Source organism: Bos javanicus, chromosome 12, assembly GCF_032452875.1.
Source record: "Bos javanicus breed banteng chromosome 12, ARS-OSU_banteng_1.0, whole genome shotgun sequence".
Classification (NCBI taxonomy): domain Eukaryota; kingdom Metazoa; phylum Chordata; class Mammalia; order Artiodactyla; family Bovidae; genus Bos; species Bos javanicus.
Window position 1 is genome coordinate 24824306 of NC_083879.1, and position 18663 is coordinate 24842968.

The 18663-nt window shown below is 43.0% G+C and overlaps 1 protein-coding gene across 1 annotated transcript in view; it reads left to right on the forward strand.

Annotated features, from left to right (window-relative positions):
• Positions 1-14839, forward strand: part of SMAD9 (SMAD family member 9) — a 64930-nt gene extending 50091 nt beyond the window's left edge. The window contains exons 5-6 of the mRNA XM_061434758.1: positions 8680-8936; positions 11359-14839. Of these exons, the coding sequence (XP_061290742.1) occupies positions 8680-8936; positions 11359-11502 (401 nt within the window). The 3' untranslated portion in view covers positions 11503-14839. The remainder of the gene's footprint in view (positions 1-8679; positions 8937-11358) is intronic.
• Positions 14840-18663: the final 3824 nt, after the last annotated feature.

An 18663-nucleotide genomic window follows, 5' to 3' on the forward strand; every position in this document is an offset into this window, starting at 1 on the left:
GGGAGCTCATTAAAAATTCGATGACTTGTTTGTTTGGAAGCCTTTGGTAGGGGATTGGGGTTTTCTTGTGTCCAGGCACTTTTACAACAGCTGAACCAGCACAGGCCTCACTCGGGTCTGGAAATGACGCCTTTGGAACCCACCTCATCAGTGTGATTGTCTCAGCCTAGCCTGAGGCCTGGTTGAGGATCTTTAGTTATTTCTGTTTAGTTTTGACTGTGCTGAGTCTCCTTTGCTGCGCGCGCTTTTCTCTAGCTGTGGCGAACACGGGCTGCTCGCTAGTTTCGGTCCACAGGTCTCTGGTTATGGAGCATGGGCTTTAGGTTGCGAGGGCTTCAGTAGTTGTAGCTCCCAGGCTCTAGAGCACAGGCTGAGTAGTTGTGGAGCATAGGCTTAGTTGCTCCTTGGCGTGTGGAATCTTCTCAGACTAAGGATGGAACCTGTGCCTCCTGCATTGTCAGGAAGGAAGCCACCAGGGAAGCCCTCATATTTTCTTTCCTATCCGAAGAGTTGGCAATCTGAATGATGCCTGGTTGTCCACTGAAATCACAGGTGTAAAGAGGCTTCAGGGCCATTTGATCTTTTCTCTCCCCGTCCAGCACTTACCACCTTGGGAAGTAGCCACAAGACTTTTCTTTCAAGTTTCCAGGGAAGACCATTATTTCATGTGTGATGCAATCTGTGTTTTTCCTAACTATCTCCCAAACGTCTCCTGTTGTCAACCTACAGACCGTCGATTAGAGGCAGGCCGAATTTGTTCACTGATGTTAACCCTTAATGGTGACAGTTACTTTATTTTATCCTGTATCTTCCCATAGTGGCTCTGTGGTGGCTTACGAGAAGCCTTTATAGAGAAATGATAAATCAAAAAGAGAAAGTCAGAAGCTGAGAGTGGGTCGAGGAGATGAGTACAAGTATGTCATCCCTCAGAATTAGCACTGTGATTATGACTGTGGTTAAAAATTTCCCCTAGGCTCCCAGAGAGTTCAGAAAACGGAAACTTAATCTGTAACTTCTATCCCAAGGGGAAAACATAGTCCTCACAGGAAGTGATACTTTTGACTTCTTAAATTTCTCAGGATGGTTTTACTTTGGAATGATTTTTATAAGAATCGTCAGGTGATCTAAAGATAGAATGTTAAAATGTGCTGCTGTAGAGCCATTTGCTGCAGGGCTTTGCAGATTGGTCTGTAAGAGAGACTTCTACTTAAGCCACTTGATCTAAAAATAGAATTAAAATATGCAGAGAGTGTTGAATACCTTCTGGGAAGCTTTCTGAAAGCAGTTTGTTCAAGGTGCTGCTGATGTGGATGGATAGACGTGGAGGGCTGGTGTCATGTTACTAACTGAGAGATAATCTACAGGGTTAAAAAAACATCAGAGCAAGATCCAGAGAGCCTAGGAAGCACTCACCTGGATGGAAGGACACCCCAGCCTCAACAGGGTACCCAAGGCAAAGGCACAGTTTTCTCAGAAAGCTGCTTTGGAATTGCCTTGATGTGCGGGGTTTGGGGGGCATCATCGACTCGATGGACATGAGTTTGAGTGAACTCCGGGAGTTGATGATGGACAGGGAGGACTGGCGTGCTGTGGCAATTCATGGGGTCGCAAAGAGTCGGACACGATGGAGCAACTGAACTGAACTGGGGGAAAAAAAGGCGGGGTGGAGGGTGGCTACAAGACATGCCATAAAGCATGGCATGGAATATTTCCAAAGCAAGAGTGATTGGTCTTCTGTGAGGTCAGGGGGACCTCTCTCAGGGGCTCCTGTGGCTTCCCTGGTTCTTAGCTGCATGGCTTTCTGGAGCACCAGCCTGAGTAAGTTTGCAGCCAAACGCATCCCAAGGTTATGGAGCAAGTTAGCTTGTTAGTTAACTAACTAACTAATTCCATTAACTGTGGAGTTAGTTACGGGAGATGCTCAAACTTCAGAGATACACATTCATCTCACAAATATTTATTGAGCATCCACTCTGGGCCAAGCAATTCTGCCACTCGGGATATAGCAATGGGAAACAAGCAAAACAAAACAAAAAACTCCTGGCTTTGTGGATTATCTACTACTAAAGAAAGACAAACAAGAAATTATACACACACACACACACACACATACATACATGGGGGCTTCCCAGGAGGCACTAGTGGTAAAGAGCTTGCCACCCAATGCTGGAGATGTAAGAAACATGCATTTGATCCGTGGGTCAGGAAGATCCCCTGGAGGAGGGCATGGCAACCCACTCCAGTATTCTCGCCTGGAGAATCCCGTGGACAGAGGAGTCTGGCTGGTTATAGTCCACAGGGTCACAAACAGTCGGATATGACATGAAGTGACTTAGTACACACGCATGCATACACATACATACATCCACACACACACACACACACACACAGTCAAATGGTAAGTATCTAGAGAAAAAGGAGGGGAAGAGAATGGGGGAGGATGGGGGAGCTAGGCAGGCAGGCAGGCTTGCTAAAGAAGTGACATCTGAGTCGAGAGCTAAAGAGGGATTCAGCAGTGTGGGTACCTTTCTGAGCAAAGGGAGCAGCATGTGCAAGGGCCCTGGAACCTGCCTGGCACAGTGTGAGGAACAGCAGCAATGCCAGGGCGAGTGGAACAGAGTGAGCAAGGGGGCTAGGAAGTCATAGAGGAGGAGGGGACAGGACCAGGTCACATGGCCTGGGAGCCATGCGGAGTGCTTTAGCTTTGTGTGTGTGACACAAGAAGGTGGAGTTAAGTTGGAGTTTATAGATCTGAGTTTTCACTGTAAAAGGATCCCCTGGCTATTATATCGCAATGAGCCTGTGCGTTGTGGGGGGTGAGACACCTATAAAGATTCTTTTGTTATAGTTAACAATGGGCCATTTCTCCTCTCAGTAGTTATCAGTGGCTTCGAGGTCACTTCTGGCACGTGTTTCTTGCCACTTATGGAAGATGGCAGTCCACTGAAGAGATCTGTGCTGCCGCCCTGTCAGCAGTGCGTGTACTTTGAGCTTTTGTCTGTGGTGGTGATGGTTCACGGGCTGACTCACCGTGCTCTTTCATCCTGTTCTCCATCTAATGCCACGCACCGTGAGGCAGAGGGGTTGGCACGAAGCCTTTCTCTGTAACCTTGCAACAGTTAACACATCTATTGCTTTGACCTCTCTGGCCAAGAGCTTTAAATAGCCATTAGCAAGTTAGCACTAGAATCTCAGAGGCTGCAGCTTCAGTATCAGAGGCAGGACCTCAAAGAACCTGGAACACTGCCTTCTAACCCGAGGTCTGTACATACTCCTCCTTAAAAACCAGGCAAACTGCCTGACCTCTCCTGAATGATTCAGCTACCCCCACAGATCCCAGATCTGAGAGGCACCCTGCAGGCACTTCCACATATTACTGCTCTGTAGTCACTCTACAAGTTAGGATTTCTTCGTCCCATTTTACAGGTGAGGCAGCAGAAGCTCAGAAGAGTTCAGTAGCTTACCCATGGTCCCACAAGGGATAGATTTTGCACCCATGGCTCTGTCTCTCAGGCCCAGTTGCTCCCTTCTGCTGGAGGGGAGGGACCCTCCTGGTTTTTCATCTCAGCACCCCTCTTGGTTCAGTGCTTGAGGAATTGAATCTTTTGATATGGAATGAAAGTGGTTGTCGTATGCCACAGCCACAGTATGTCATAATCAACTCTGAGATGTGGAAATAAGGCCCTCGTAGTACTGCAGTGTTGAAATTGTACAACCATTTACTTTAAAAATGTAAACCAGAAAAGATTTTGTGTTTTCCCCCCAAGAATACTCCAGAAAAGCAGTCCCACACTGAGTTACACTGAGCTCCATGGGAGGATTATTAGCATCATTATTGGGGAAAAGGATGAAGAACTGCTGACATGTCATACCTGTCTGTGATTGCCCAAAATAAAGCCAAGGTTATTTCCTGAGGTTTGGGGAATGATGGAATAGCCAGTTTGGGTCACTGGAGTATACAGCGTGCCTGATTTTTTAGAGTGGCTTTTAAGATGGCCCTGATTTCCAAACACTGAGGAAAGCCGCAGTTTTGAAAGGACTGCGTGGGCATACGTGTGCTCTTAAGGTCATCGAGGTCGGGTTATATTTCTTAGACATGCACAACGTAATATAATCCTAATCAATAGCAGTGTCCATTCTGAGCACCTCTGGTTGCGCTGTCACTGCCCACAGCGCCACTGACCCACATGAGGAGCCTGCTCCCAGCTCTTGGTGTGAAAGAACACTTGGGCAGGACGGACACGTTTCTTCTTTGCAGCTGTAGACGAGCTGCGTGTGTCCTGGCTGCTGGCCGTTCTTCCTCCCGTGGGAGAAGGGAGGGGTGACTGATAGTTCCTGAGGCATTAGCCCCACGTATTGAACTTACCAGGGCTTCCCAGGTGGCACTAGTGGTCAACAACCCGCCTGCCAGTGCAGGAGACCTAAGAGACGTGGGTTTGATCCCTGGGTCAGGAAGATCCCCTGGAGAAGGAAATGGCAGCCCACTCCAGTGTTCTTGCCTGGAGAATCCCATGGACAGAGGAGCCTGGTGGGCTACAGTCCGTTGGATTGAAGAGAGTCAGACACGGCTGAAATGACCTAGCACGCATACGCACGCACTGAATGAGGCAAACCTGGACCTTCCCAGACATAATATCATAGATTTCAAATCATGGAATTGCTTTGAGAAGCAGTTTTTCACTTTTTTATGAAACTTTATTTTCTTGTACATCTCAAGTTGTTCTGTGGAGATCTAGTAATGCTTCCCTTTTTCGTGTAAGGAATTATCCTGAGACAAGGTTTAGTTTGTCAGTTCCTTAGAAGCAGGGTCTGTACCTCGAGGTGATTTTTTTTTTCATTTTTTAAAAAATTATTTTTGGGGCTATGCTGGGTCTTAGTTATAGCACGAGGGATTTAGTTCCCTGACCAGGGATTGAACCTGGACACCGGGATTGGGAGTGTGGAGTCTTAGCCACTGGATCACCAGGCAAGTCCCTCAAGGTGATTTTTGGATCCCTTCTTTCCCAGTGGATTTAATTTCCTGGTCTCAAAACATCCTTTCCATTCTGCCTTTGAATGTGTGTGAAGTTTCTCATCCCTGAAAAAGCAAATCCTAAAAAATATTTAACACAGAACATCATACTGTTGCAGTAATTACACAGGATACTGAAGAATACTTAATATTATGAGAAAATGTTGTCAGTATTTTAATAGTGAAAAAAGGTTATAAAAAAGCCTATAGAGTATGATCCCAATTTTATTTAAAATGTACACATGAAAGACTGAAAGTATGTGACAGATGTTAGTACTGATTATTTCTAGGTTGTGGATTTGTGGCTGATCTGTATTCTTTGCATCTCAGTATTTTCAACATTTCTTCTAGTGGGCTTTCCTGCTCCTGTGAGGATGGGGTGGGACCCGGTATGTCCAGGCGAGCTGGGGTTGCTGCAGTCAAGAGTGGTAGTGAGAGAGTAGAGAGAGAGAAAGTAGTGCCAAGGGGCACCCACCTTGGCAGAATCACTGAGTGTGTGCATGCACAGTGGGGCGTTCACTGGGGCTCAGTGCTGTGCTTAGTCACTCAGTCGTGTCTGACTCTTTGCGACCCCATGGACTATAGCCAGCCAGGCTCCTCTGTCCATGGGATTCTCCAGGCAAGAATACTGGAGTGGGTTGCCATTACCTCCTCCTGGGGATCTTCCCAATCCAGGGATTGAACCCAGGTTTTTGGAATTGCAGGCAGATTCTTTACTATCTGAGTAACCAGGGAAGCCCAAGAATACTGGTGTGGGTAGCCTATCCCTTCTCCAAGGAATCTTCCCCACCCAGGTATCAAACTGGGGTCTCTTGCATTACAAGTGGATTCTTTACCAGCTGAGCTACCAGGGAAGCCCCAAATCTGCTTACTTGTTCATCCTATTTGTCCAGAGATGTCTTCAAGTAATAGCTTGAGGGGACTGACTTTGTACCAGCCCAGAGGCGGCTCTGTGTGAATTGAAAGGAGCCCCTGCTGCCATCTGCTGGAGGAGTCTTGTAATAACCATACAAATCTCAGAAGTCTGAGGCACACCCTGGGTTTGTGTAGTGCACAGCTGCGGTCACAGTCTTGGGCAGGCCTACCTCCATCCTCTGGCCCAAAGCCCTGCTGTAGGTCTGGAAACCTTTACTTTTATATTATTTTTATAATTTATTTATTTATTATTTAGTTTTGTGTTTTCTTGTCAAACTGTGCTGAGTCTTCGTTGCTGTGCTGGGCTTTCTCTAACTGCAGCAAGCAGAGGCTACTCTCTAGTTGCCATGCGCAGGCTACTCATTAAGTGGCTTCTCTTACTGCAGGGCACCTGCTCTAGAGCTTCAGTAGTTGTAGCATGTGGGCTCACGAGTTGTGGCACCTTCTTTGGGTGTTTATCTGCTCACTGTTCTCCGTGGCAATTTAGCACCTCGCAGATGTGGTTTAAAGCCAGGCTTCTGGCCTGTCAAATGGATGCGAATAAAATCCCTTGCTTACTTGACTCTTTAGATGCTGCTGTCTCTAGCCTTCTTCATCATGGGGTTGAATATCCCTCCTTGTTCCGGTGACCAGGGCTGGCTCAGGGCTTCTCTGGGCACATCCCATCCGCTCTGCCCCTTCTTCTCACTCAGGATGCTGAACTGCTGCCTCCCCATCCAGGCTCTTCTCTGCTTTCTGTGCTCCGCCAGGATGTCTGTGGTTGCAGATAAGACTTTTAACAGGATTGAAAATCATCCCCTAAATAAAGACCAGAGTCAGATAGCAAAAAAATCTTATCTGTTCTTAGTAAGCTCTAGGAGGATTATGTATTTGAAGGGCATTCAACTCAAAGACATACTGAACACTTAGCAGCCTCATGCTCTGGCAATTTGATGACCTGCTCTCCAGCCACCCCAGAGGCAGGCCTTCCCCTGGGAGTTTTTAATGAAGTCTGGTTGGATTTGCCCCTGTCTCACCTCCCAATATGTGGGTCCAGCCAAGTAAGTCTGGGCTTCCCAGGTGGCTCAGATGGTAAAGAATATGCCTGCAATGCAGGAGACCCTTGTTTAGTCCCCGGGTCCAGAAGATTCCCTTGGAGGAGGGCATGGCAACCCACTCCCAATATTCTTGCCTGGAGAATCCCAAGGACAGAGAAGCCTGATGGGCTACATACAGTCCATGGGGTCGCAAAGAGTCAGACGCGACTGAGCAACTAATAACACATACCTCCCACATGTGGGTCCAGCACTGTGTCCCAGCCAATTAGGACCATCCTTCTGCCTAATCCTCAGGCCCAGGGCCATGGGGATCAGACCCCAGGGCGTTCAGGAGAGAGAATCATGGAGGTGAGGCAGAAAAGGAAGGCTGAGCAAAGGAGGGGACCTGGTCTGACTGAGGCAGTGAGAGGGGAACCTTGACCCGAGTATCAAGAGCTTTATCATTGTGACCCTGAATCAGTTTCTTCAGACTGTGTTGGAGTCTGTGGTTTGCATACATGACCCTGAAAGCCATTCTTTTCTAAAATTGTATTAAGGGAAAGGAGATGGGAAAAGGAAACCATAAAGCTGGCAGGAAGTAGTTACATAATAGTGCAAAAATTGCCTCCATTGCTACTTAGATCCTGACAAAGAAACTGAGTGGCTATGTCGGTCAAGTTTCCTAAATGCAGGTCTGAGAAGCCCTGGAAGTCTTTCAGTTGTATTATTTAAAAGTGTGTGTTTGGTTTTTTTTAAGTACTGAAATCTGTCCCTATAAGTAGATTCAAGATCATTTCTACAATCCCCTTGCCACTGCATGGAGATTGTATTTACAACCATGTTGACACCTGGAGATAAGAGATTTTGTTTCTGCTAAAAGGTTGGGGAACAGTTGTTCTGGTATTTAATATTCCCTAGACTAGAACATCTTCACCTCACCTAACTCCAGTCCCTTGTTACAAATTTATGTTGAGTCTTAAACCCAGAATTTGGAGGAAGAGCATCAACTAAAATGTACTTTGAGCAACAACATTCTCAAGCCCCTCTTCACCTTTTAGTTCTAAGAACATGAGATAAAATAGCATAAACTACATTTTGATTGAGTCTTATCTGAAAATGTGGCATGAATTTCACTGTAGGTAAAAATAGGCATTATTTCTATGACCTGTAAATGTAGGTGATAAGCTTTAAAATGGAATAGGTCTCTTTGAGGTACTAAGAGAAAAGGATTTATAATTGTTAGTAAAATAAAATGTAGACTTCATTTATCATGTCCTCTGAAGTGGATTTAGTATATTCATGTAAGTAACATTACCGTGGTACTTACTGTGTCAAGTTCTTTACTTCTACATGTCCTGAAGGACTATTTGATGTTTTCTGCATTATGTTGTTATTTTGCCTCTAATAGTATGAGATCTGCCTTTTAGAATGAACAAGCATGAGGCTACAAGTGACAGGAGCAGTATTAATACATGCCAGCCTCCTTCTTTGTTCTTGGCTATACAAACCTGAGTTGCAATATACTTTTAAATGCACTCATGGAGAAAATACAGGTGATAATTAAAGCAGGTCAACCTTGGGGGCACTTGTGGTACTAATCAATGATTGGTGATATTAAAATTAACCTCACAGTTGATAGTCACGTCTCTTTAGGTGACAGAGGCGGATGAGATGGGAAGGGGGCTAAGTCTAAGTGGAATTCAGTGCTGGTGTTGGAAGACTGTTTTTGCCTCACAGGCGTGCACCTGTACTACGTCGGGGGAGAGGTCTATGCCGAGTGTGTGAGTGACAGCAGCATCTTCGTGCAGAGCCGGAACTGCAACTATCAGCACGGCTTCCACCCAGCCACCGTCTGCAAGATCCCCAGCGGCTGCAGCCTCAAGATCTTCAACAACCAGCTGTTCGCTCAGCTGCTCGCCCAGTCTGTGCACCACGGATTTGAAGTCGTCTACGAGCTGACCAAGATGTGCACCATCAGGATGAGTTTTGTCAAGGTAAGGAGTGCTCACTTCCCGAGTGTAAGAAAGAGACCAAGAGCACAGGACTTCCGGAGCAGTCCAGTGGCTAAGACTCCCTGCTCTCAGTGCAGGGGCCCCACGTTCGATCCCAAGTCAGGGAACTAGATCCCACGTGGGTCAACTAAATATCCTGTGTGCCACAACTAAGACCCAGTACAGCCAAATAAGAAAATAAATAAGTAAAAAATATATATATTTTTAAACAGTCTTCGACTGATGTGACAGTTGGACAGCCAGGGCAAGTAGACAGCATTTTGGGAGGAAAACTCTCAATTGTTTTTCAGAAGAGCTCCTCCGTGAGTATGACATCTCTTGTTTAGCAATTTTAAGAAAATTCTTAAGTATATTACTTTTGGAGGAAATCCAAGTTAAGACAGTTACCTGATTTTTCTTTAAATAAAGAAGATAAAGTGACTATGATGGTTGTATAGGACTTAATGCTACAGAGATTTTTTTTTTCTTCCCTCAAATTGCTGAGCACTATGGTCACTCAGTAAATGGTGAATTTACCTGAAATTGAATAAGACACTCTCCTTACTCTTACAAAGCAGACAGGCAAACAGAGGCGATTGTATTTATAAATAAGCTACAAAACAGGACTGGGTCTAATACAAGGGAGTATGAATTAAGTGCTGTTTACAAAGGAATAAACAGGTTGGGATAAAAACATTATGGGGCTCATGATTAATTCTCATGCAGTAGTAGATGTTCTGCTTATGAATATTTGTGAATTTCTCAATTAGTTCTTTAATTAAAGTTGATGTGAAGGTTGGAGAATGGAGGGAGTTAACTTAGTGGGAAGGAAAAACTGGATTTGCGCGTTGAAGCTAAGCCCTCAGCTTATCATCTGTTTCATTCCTCACAAAGCACTTGCAAATAATTCTAGTGTTTCCAAATCTGAGCTTGTTTGTCAAACTGAGTATATGTGACAGTTTTCCCATGGTGACCTATCTATTCAAGGGGTATCAGTATGGCTTGTTTCAGATTTTTTCAAAGAAAAAATTTATTTATTAATTCTGTAAAATTACCATTTTACAGAATTACAGAAAAATGTATTTATTAGTTCTGTAAAATTACCATTTTACAGAATTACAGAAAAATGTGTCCCATTTTTCAACACTCTTATTTATAATTTCAGTAATTATTTAAAAAATGAGAATCAAGAATAGAGTTTCCAGTTTAGAAAATGACTTCTTGAATTCATTTTTTTCATGGTGACAAAACAGTTTCATTCAAATTTGCATGCGTGCTAAGTCGTTTCAGTTGTGTCCGACTCTTTGTGACCCCTTGGACTGTAGCCCCCCAGGCTCCTCTGTCAATGGAATTCTCCAGGCAAGAATACTGGAGTGGGTAGCCATTCCTTTCTCCAGGGATCTTCCTGACCCAGGGATCGAACCGAGATCCCCTGCATTGCAGGCAGATTCTTTACCATCTAAGGGCCACCAGGGAAGCCCTTATTCAAATTTACTGTTAAGCTTTAAAAGCATTTTTACACCGTCAGGCAATTAACAAATACCTGAAAGTCTTTTCAAACATTCTGATGCTTTAGAGCCAGCAGAGGGCAATAATAAGCAACCATTTGATGTACTTTTTTCTAGGCCTGTTTTAAAAATTGGGATGAGATGGCCAATGTCTCAGACATAATAATTTCACTGTATTATAAACTTGTATAGGAATTTGACTTTCCTAAGATCAACTAGATGTACTTCTCATATATGTAGCCTTTAAATTCATAAAACCACATAATTCACAAAATAAACTGTTACTAATATTGCAGGGACTTAAAAGATTCCTAGCAAATATAACTATAGGTGATCAGTGTAAAAGAAATTGGTAAGTTCTCACCACAATAAAAAATTGCAACCATGTGAGGTCATGGATGTTAACAAAACTTATTTTTTGTGATCTCTCCTGGGGATGGTCACCAAAGGCAAATTGCCATAAGTGAGCCAGCATGGGAAAGGGGAAACAAGCTTTCTTCATCAACCCTGAGTAACAGAGAGCACCTTCAGCTCTCACTTAACAACTTTCAGATCCAGCCATTGTTCTGTTTCATGCAAAACACGGACTTCAGCATTAAGGGGGTGAACATGCATTCAAGCTCCCTTCCCTGGGGAAGACAGCATGATTTCCCAGTGTCTCTGACGTGGCTGGAACCCAGGCCCTCTCTAGGTTATGGATTTAGTTGCGAGCCCAGGAGGATACCTGGGATGGGGACTCATCTTAGGGTGTCTGGCTGATGAAAAGGTTGTCTTGTACTTGCAGGAATGCAGAGTTCATGTTCTCAGGTCCCAGAAGCTGCCCTGGTGGGTGGGCTGTGTCCAGCAGGCCTGTTTCGTGCCCCTGGAGGCTGCCTGGAAATCTGGCACAATCACATGGCTCCGTTTTTGCTTTTCAGGGCTGGGGAGCCGAGTACCATCGCCAGGATGTCACAAGCACGCCCTGCTGGATTGAGATCCACCTTCATGGACCGCTGCAGTGGCTGGACAAAGTTCTGACTCAGATGGGCTCCCCACACAACCCGATTTCTTCGGTGTCTTAACAGTCCTGTCTCACCACACATTTCTATAGGGTAGATGCTGTTGCAAGCAGTGGCTTATATCATTTCAGATTCATGACTAACTGAAGTTTCTAAGTACACATGTAAATACATTTAATATATACTCTTCATATTTTGTATCACCATCTTGGTTTGTGCTTTCTAGTTAACCTGATGCCACTACAACGCAATGAGAAAAGCAGGTTTTTCGCGCCTACGCTCTAATAAGCAGCAGCTTCTTTTGTGGGAGAGAACAAATGAGAGGCAAGTCTGTGGACAGTGTTTGAAGGGTGCTGGCAGAACAAAGGCAGCTTCCGTCTGCCGTGTCACATAAGGCATATTGTGTGGCCAGTCCAGAAAAATACTAAAACTGTTTACGTAGCAAAAATCAGGTACTAGCAGCACTAGGGCAAATAACACTTTGGACAAAACAAACCTGTAACATTTAAATAACCTCACTTCAAATGCTGACAAAAAAAGAAAATCAAGCTTGTAAAATCAGTTATGTAAAACAAGTCATATAAGCTTTATTTCTGAAGTTGAAATACCTGTAGGTAGACTGTTGTGCTGATATGAATGGTACCTTTTAAACAAATTAAAACTGTGATTGGAAAAGAAAGAAACTGTGAAGCTGAGAGCCAGGTTGCCTCATTATCTTACCACTGTACAGAAAAAATAGAATAAATGACTCTAATATGGGAAGATATTATAAATATGAAAATAGCATGAAATGAGCTATATCCCCCAACTGCAAAATAAGACCAGCACTTTCTTAATCCATGCATCACCCACAGAGATGCCTGCCTTCCACGTAGGAAATCACATTAAGTTCCACGTAAGTTCTCCTGGTGACTCAGGGCAGGCAGCTCTGCAGATCTTAGTCTGCACAGCATGCTTGCTGGCCTCGTGTTTAAGTCCCGTGTGTGTGTGTAGAAGCAGCAGTAGAATAAGAGCATCGGACAAAAACACCCTGTGTTTACTTATTCCTTCTCACATTCCCACGTTCACAGTCTCTAGGCGAGGGCACATTTTGCTGCATGTTCCTCACACATTGGTAAATACTAACTCTTCACAGATGACTCAACGTTCACTGAAGCCTCTGAGAAAACCTAGACACGTTGCTGCAATCCATGTGAGTTCTTTAACTTAGTGTCTCTACTGATTAAGTGACCTGCTGGTCATAGGTGGTAGCCTCTTATAAAACTAAAGCCTCATACCTGGAAATAAGTTCCCAAATAAGAGTAATTCCATAATCCCTATCATTTCTGACGAACAGTGGTCCTGAATAACAGGACATTTTAAAAAATGCATACAAAATACCAAAACCTGTTATTTACCCTTGGATGATAAAGAGAGGGCCATTTACCAAATTTCTAGGTACTTTGATATATATATATATTTCTGACCCACTAAACACTGCATTGCTTGGAAAATTATTTCACACCCTCTTTAAAATGTATAATTTAAGAAGGTAATTATGCTTGTTAACAGACGGTACTTCAGTGATCCAGGAGGTTTCTTCATTTATACATTCTGTCTCAACTCTTTCTAGCATTAGTATATAGTAGCTGTTTCTCATTAAATTGTATTCAAGGTAGGAATGATCATATGAAAACAATGTATGCGTGAGCTACTGCCGTCACCTCTTGTAATGACTAGTGTTACCTAGAAGCTTTCATATATACAATAGAAAATATCACATTTTACAGTAAAGTTAGGTGGTCCGTTTAGTGTTTAGAGAATGCTGTAGTTTGTTGGTTCACCAACTATGTATGTGCCTGGCACAGTGTTAGGTACTGTGGAGTCAATGTGCACAAGAAACCATCCCAGCCCTCTGGAGCTGAGAGTCTACACGGAAATCTGTAGAATCATCCTCATGTTTCAAGAACTATTAAAACAAAACATGCGCTCTTTCTTATGCTTGAAAAAAGTGTAATTGCTTTCCTAATTCTCTATTTTGAAACTGATTTTCTTGCTCTTCTGAGCAATCAAGTCATGGATGAAGACATCCTTGGATAAATGAGGCTTTTCTTCTGTCTCAAAGCTGGATTTTTCTCCTCTTGCTTCCCTGTTTTCCAGTAATTCCCTATGTCCCCTTTCCTTGGAAAAGGCATTAGTGTGGTGAAGTCTTCCTCAAACGAGTCCTGCTGCACAAAACAGCATGAGGTACATGTGGTCTGGGCTCCAGGGATCAAACATCGCTTTATCCGTCAGTGGTCAGACTCCTCCTCTGGTAATCTTACACCTTTACAGAATTAATCGGTACTAGTTGCTTATAAGTGACATGAAAAGATACACTGGCTTTCCACGCAGCTTTGGGAAACCAGGACATCTTCAAAAAATAAATGATTAAAGTGGTACGTATGCATCACTACCAGGTCTATCTCACCAAAAGCCTTTATCAAGATACTGTGAAATTCAGAGAATTTAGAAGTGATGGGAAATTAACCCTTAAGTCATTGTAACATAGTCACATTTTAGATCAGGCTTTTACATTTTTTTCTGGTAAGAATTGTTAAAAATTGTAATGCAAGGATTTGATTTCTGACTTCTAAATGTGCTTATTTAACATTCAATCCTTGAGGTAGAAAGTCCAAACGATGTCTTCACATTCTTTTATAGGCTCGTGAGCAAAGTGGACATGCTGAGCCATTAATTGCATCAGCAATTGCCAAACATGTTTAAGGTTGCCGTAGACAAGGCAATAGAGAACAGTAACATCTGGCCTGCTGACAAGACTCAGAACATTTATAGTGCTGTTCAAGTCTGGGTTTTGTTTTTTCTCCTGTTAAAAATTTGAGATGTAAAAATTTTTAGTTAGATGATATTTTAATACCTACCAGTGCTTTGGAACTATTAAGATGTCAATTCTCAATACATTTACTTTATGTTATATTTTTTTTACACTCAGTTTAAATCAGAAAAGGTTGGACAACCACCTAGCATTTAGAATCTCCTTTTCATTGTCTTCTTAGGAAGTGAATACCCTGTCACAGCAACAAAAACATTTTTTAGGTATTGCCTGTTAAGACTTCAAGCACCGGCTTAACTTTGAGTATGTCCTGAATATTCGGTATACGTAGTCAACAAATAAAGCAAAATGGAACATGCATTCCAAATTTTGTCTGCTCTTGTTAACGATTTAATGGCCGAACTATATGACAAATTACATGATCTTGGCATATGTTAAGTTCAAATTAATGTAAAACAAACTAACAAAAAAGAAACTATTTCTATTTAAGTCATGTTTTTTATTATAGCTAGGCCTCAATTATCCTTCAAATGCACACTTACACTGTTATCTGATTGTTTATAATAAAGAATACTGTACCTAAATGTCTTTTGGCTCATTATTCCCTACAAACCTCATAGAAGGATTCGTTGTATATGGGTCCTTAAGATGATCTTATACAATCCTGTTTTGAAAATTGGATTTTTTGAAATCCAACATCCTATAGAGAAATTAGATAACAGTTTTGAATTAAGCATCTTAGAATAACTGGCATTAAATATAGAACCTTGGAAGGGGAGGGATAAATTAGGTTTGGATTAACATATACACTACTGTATATAAAGTAGAAAAAAATATAGAATCTTGAAGATATTTTGCAGTAATTTTAGAAAGGATATGCGTAGAAGCTTTTCCTGTGTATTGGCAAATATTAAGTGATATTACAGTATATGGGAATGAACAGTTACTGTAAATATCTGTACATTGCTATATAATACCTGTTAGAAAAGTGTTAAAGGCAACTCAGGACAAATGAAGATGGAATCCAGGAGGAATATGAAAATATCTAAAAATGTAAATTTTCTGTTCTCTCCATTAAATTTCCTTCCAGTCTAAATGCGGTGGGGGGGGGGGTGTAGAATATGTAAGTATTTTGAGAAAACTTGGTCTTTTATTGATTAAAGTTTTCTTTTTTTTTAAAAAATGGAGCCCTTTATTCAAAATGTAACCAGATGAAAGACAAGCTATTCTGGGTGCACAGAGGAGGGCTCAGTCAGTTTAGTCGCTTAGTCATGTCCGACTCTGCGACCCCGTGGACTGCAGCACGCCAGGCATCCCTGTCCATCACCAACTCCCGGAGCTCGCTCAAACTCATGTCCATTGAGTCAATGATGCCATCCAACCATCTCATCTTACTTAAGCTGGAAGTTTATGGAGAGCAGTGATTGTGTCTTGCTTGTCTTTGCATCTCCTATTTTTCCTGACCCTGTTCTTGCATCCAAAATTTGGTATTGGCACTTCAACCACAAACTAGTACATATTTTTAAATATACCATTGTATAGACATAAAATATTTTCTTTAAACATTAGCCTAAGAGACAGAATATTTTCATTAGCCTAGAAACTTCCACATATTCACTTATTAGATGATTCTTGATCATCAGTTACTACCAGGCAGGCACTGCAGATAACAATGACAGATGACAGTTTCTGCCTTAAAGAAACTTCCAAGTCTGTGGAGAAAGATGAACAAGTAAACTGATAAAGGTCAATGTGCTATCAGCTGGGACAGGCTGCTGGAGGGCCTAGCAATGAGCTCTCCACCAGGCCTGGGTGTGTACCCCCTAGGCTGATCCACCTTGCCTTCCTTCCCATTGGTTCCCATTAGCAAGGCTCCCAGACATTTCTAGACCAGCTTAGGTGCCCAGTCTCTGTGCCCCCATCGTAATTTGTGCTCATCAACGATCTACTATCAATCCCTATACCATAATGTCTTCTTGTCCATTCATCTCTACAAGGCCGGGAACTTTTTAAAGGCAAGGATTCTGTGTTCAGCATTTTCCAGCTGTTGTTTGTTTAGAAAGGCATTTGGGGTTCCCATTATGAAGGCAGAAATGGTATTTGTTTCTGATTCCTTTTTTAAAATCAGCAATTATTTAATTTCTTCCCAAAATAAAAATAATCGCAAGCTTCCAACTGCATGTCTGGTGACCATGCTGCAGCTGGTGGGGAAGACAGAAGCATGCTTATGACTTAGTTTGCAAATACTCAGCTGTACAGTAGTAGCAAGGAAAGGCAGCTTTGACAGTTAAAACTGTTAAAATCATTTCTATTCTAAGCATTTATTTTCAGAATGTGAATTTGAGTAAAGAAGCATAAGAATTCTCATAGAATAAGTCAACACGGCATATAAAGAAGATAACACTTCTGAACGTTGATCTCTGTATGATCATCATAGATGGCTCTATTATTTGCATACATCTGATAAAAATGTTAACTGTGGCCTCAGATTTACTCCAGTAATCTGAAAGATGATGTTAAGATGGAGTAAATATAATGAAAATTATATTCACGGTTGTTTTAAGCCCCAAATTACTCACACCTGCACGCAGTACATTATTTGGAGATAATGCTTGCAAGTGACAAGCTGGATTCTCTCTGGCCTCATCATTTACAAAGAAAAAAACTAAACATTCTCAAAATAACCCACTGATGGTTAATGAAGTTGTCTGTAGAGAGACACTTAGGAGTAGGGGTCAGAAGACTTTCCATCCAGGGCCAGACAGTAAAAATTTTCCGCTTGTAACTACACAATTCTGCCACCACAGTGCAAAAGCCGCCATAAACTATGTATGTGGCCAGGGGTGGCTCTGTGCCAGTGAAATCTTACAGATGTCGAAATGTGAATTTCATGTAATTTTCACATGTCATGAGATGATTTTTCTTTTGGTTTTCCAACCGTTTAAAAATGTAAAAACTATTCTTAGCCTGTGGCAGTACAGAAATGAACTGTGGGTTGGATTTGGCCTGGAGTGGGCCCCCAGTTCGCTGAGACCTGAGGATAAAGCGTCTTGAATGTTACCAACCACAGCTGTGCCCTCACCTGAATCCCTCCTCAAGGAGATACCCTTGAGCCGGACCACCAGAAGCCTTCTAGTAAGCTCAGCCAACCCTTAACACTATTGCAGGGGAGGTGATTATTGTGAGCCACTATGCTTCGGGGTGGTGTGCTAGATAACTGACACAGTCGCCATCAACGTGCGGAAAGCTCATGCAGCTCTGTCTCTGGTTCGTCCTGAACCCTCAGGTGGGAAGAGCGGCTTCTTGTCACAAAGTGCAGGCAAGCCTGTTTGGAAGCACCTGTAATTTGTGATACAACTGCTATTTTGGTTCTGAACACTACCCTGGCTCCATCTGCTCTGCCAGTGCAACAGCTGTTTAAGAGATCTGTGTTCAAAATACTCCTCTTTTTCAGGCTCTGTGGGAAGGCTTGCCAGTTTGGTTGCTAGAGGTTAAGCATTCAATTCCTGGCTCCTGTTACTAACGCCAGAGGTGAGCCCTGGCATTGTCCAGTGAGGGCACAGTGCAGGCAGTTAGGCAGCACTGGCCTCTGAGGACCCACGTGGTGGGGAGCACCACGGTGATCCCAGGCTTCATCTTGTGGCTGGAGAAGAGGCTAGAGCCCAGCGCTCTGCTGGCCCCAAAACACCCAGCCCTCCTCTCCAAACTGGGTACCTGTGAGTTACTCAGTGAGATTTGGTCTTAAATTCTCATTGCCCTTCAGAATAGGCAGTGCCTGGCCTGGGCAGGGGCTGTGGTCATTTTCCAATTGCTAACAAAGCAGGAAATGTTCAAGGTCTTAGATGGACTTTATACACCATTTAAAGGTAGTGAATGTCTGCGACTAGGGAGCAAAGGGCAATTCTGATGGTTGCTGGTGCTAAAGCGGTGAATAGGAAAAAGAAGAGACACAGGAAACATGGCCACGGAGCATTTGGGCATGAAGAAAGAAAGGTACCTGGATAAGGGAGGGAGGCTTGGCTTTTCTCACATTGGCAGACCCCTGACCCCAGGAGGGTCCACTCACTGGCACAAAAAGCAGGGTGTCAGAGCCCTGAAGGGTCTTTTAGAAAGGAAAGGCCAGCTCTGCAAGCATCACAGGAGCCTGGAAACAGGGTCCCTGAGTACGACATGGAGCTTCCATACTGGCAGACAACTTTGGGTGATCTTAGAAATATATGGCTTTCTCTAAGACTCATTTTCTGAAAGAAAATAATGCTGTCACAATTAACCCTCACCTGCCACCCACAGAGATGATCCTAATCAACATGATGGTGAAGTACACCTAAGTACGTGTATTTTACTTAATATATTACCTCAATAAACAGTAATATAATTTTGTGCAAATATCTGATGTTAATATACCCTGCTCC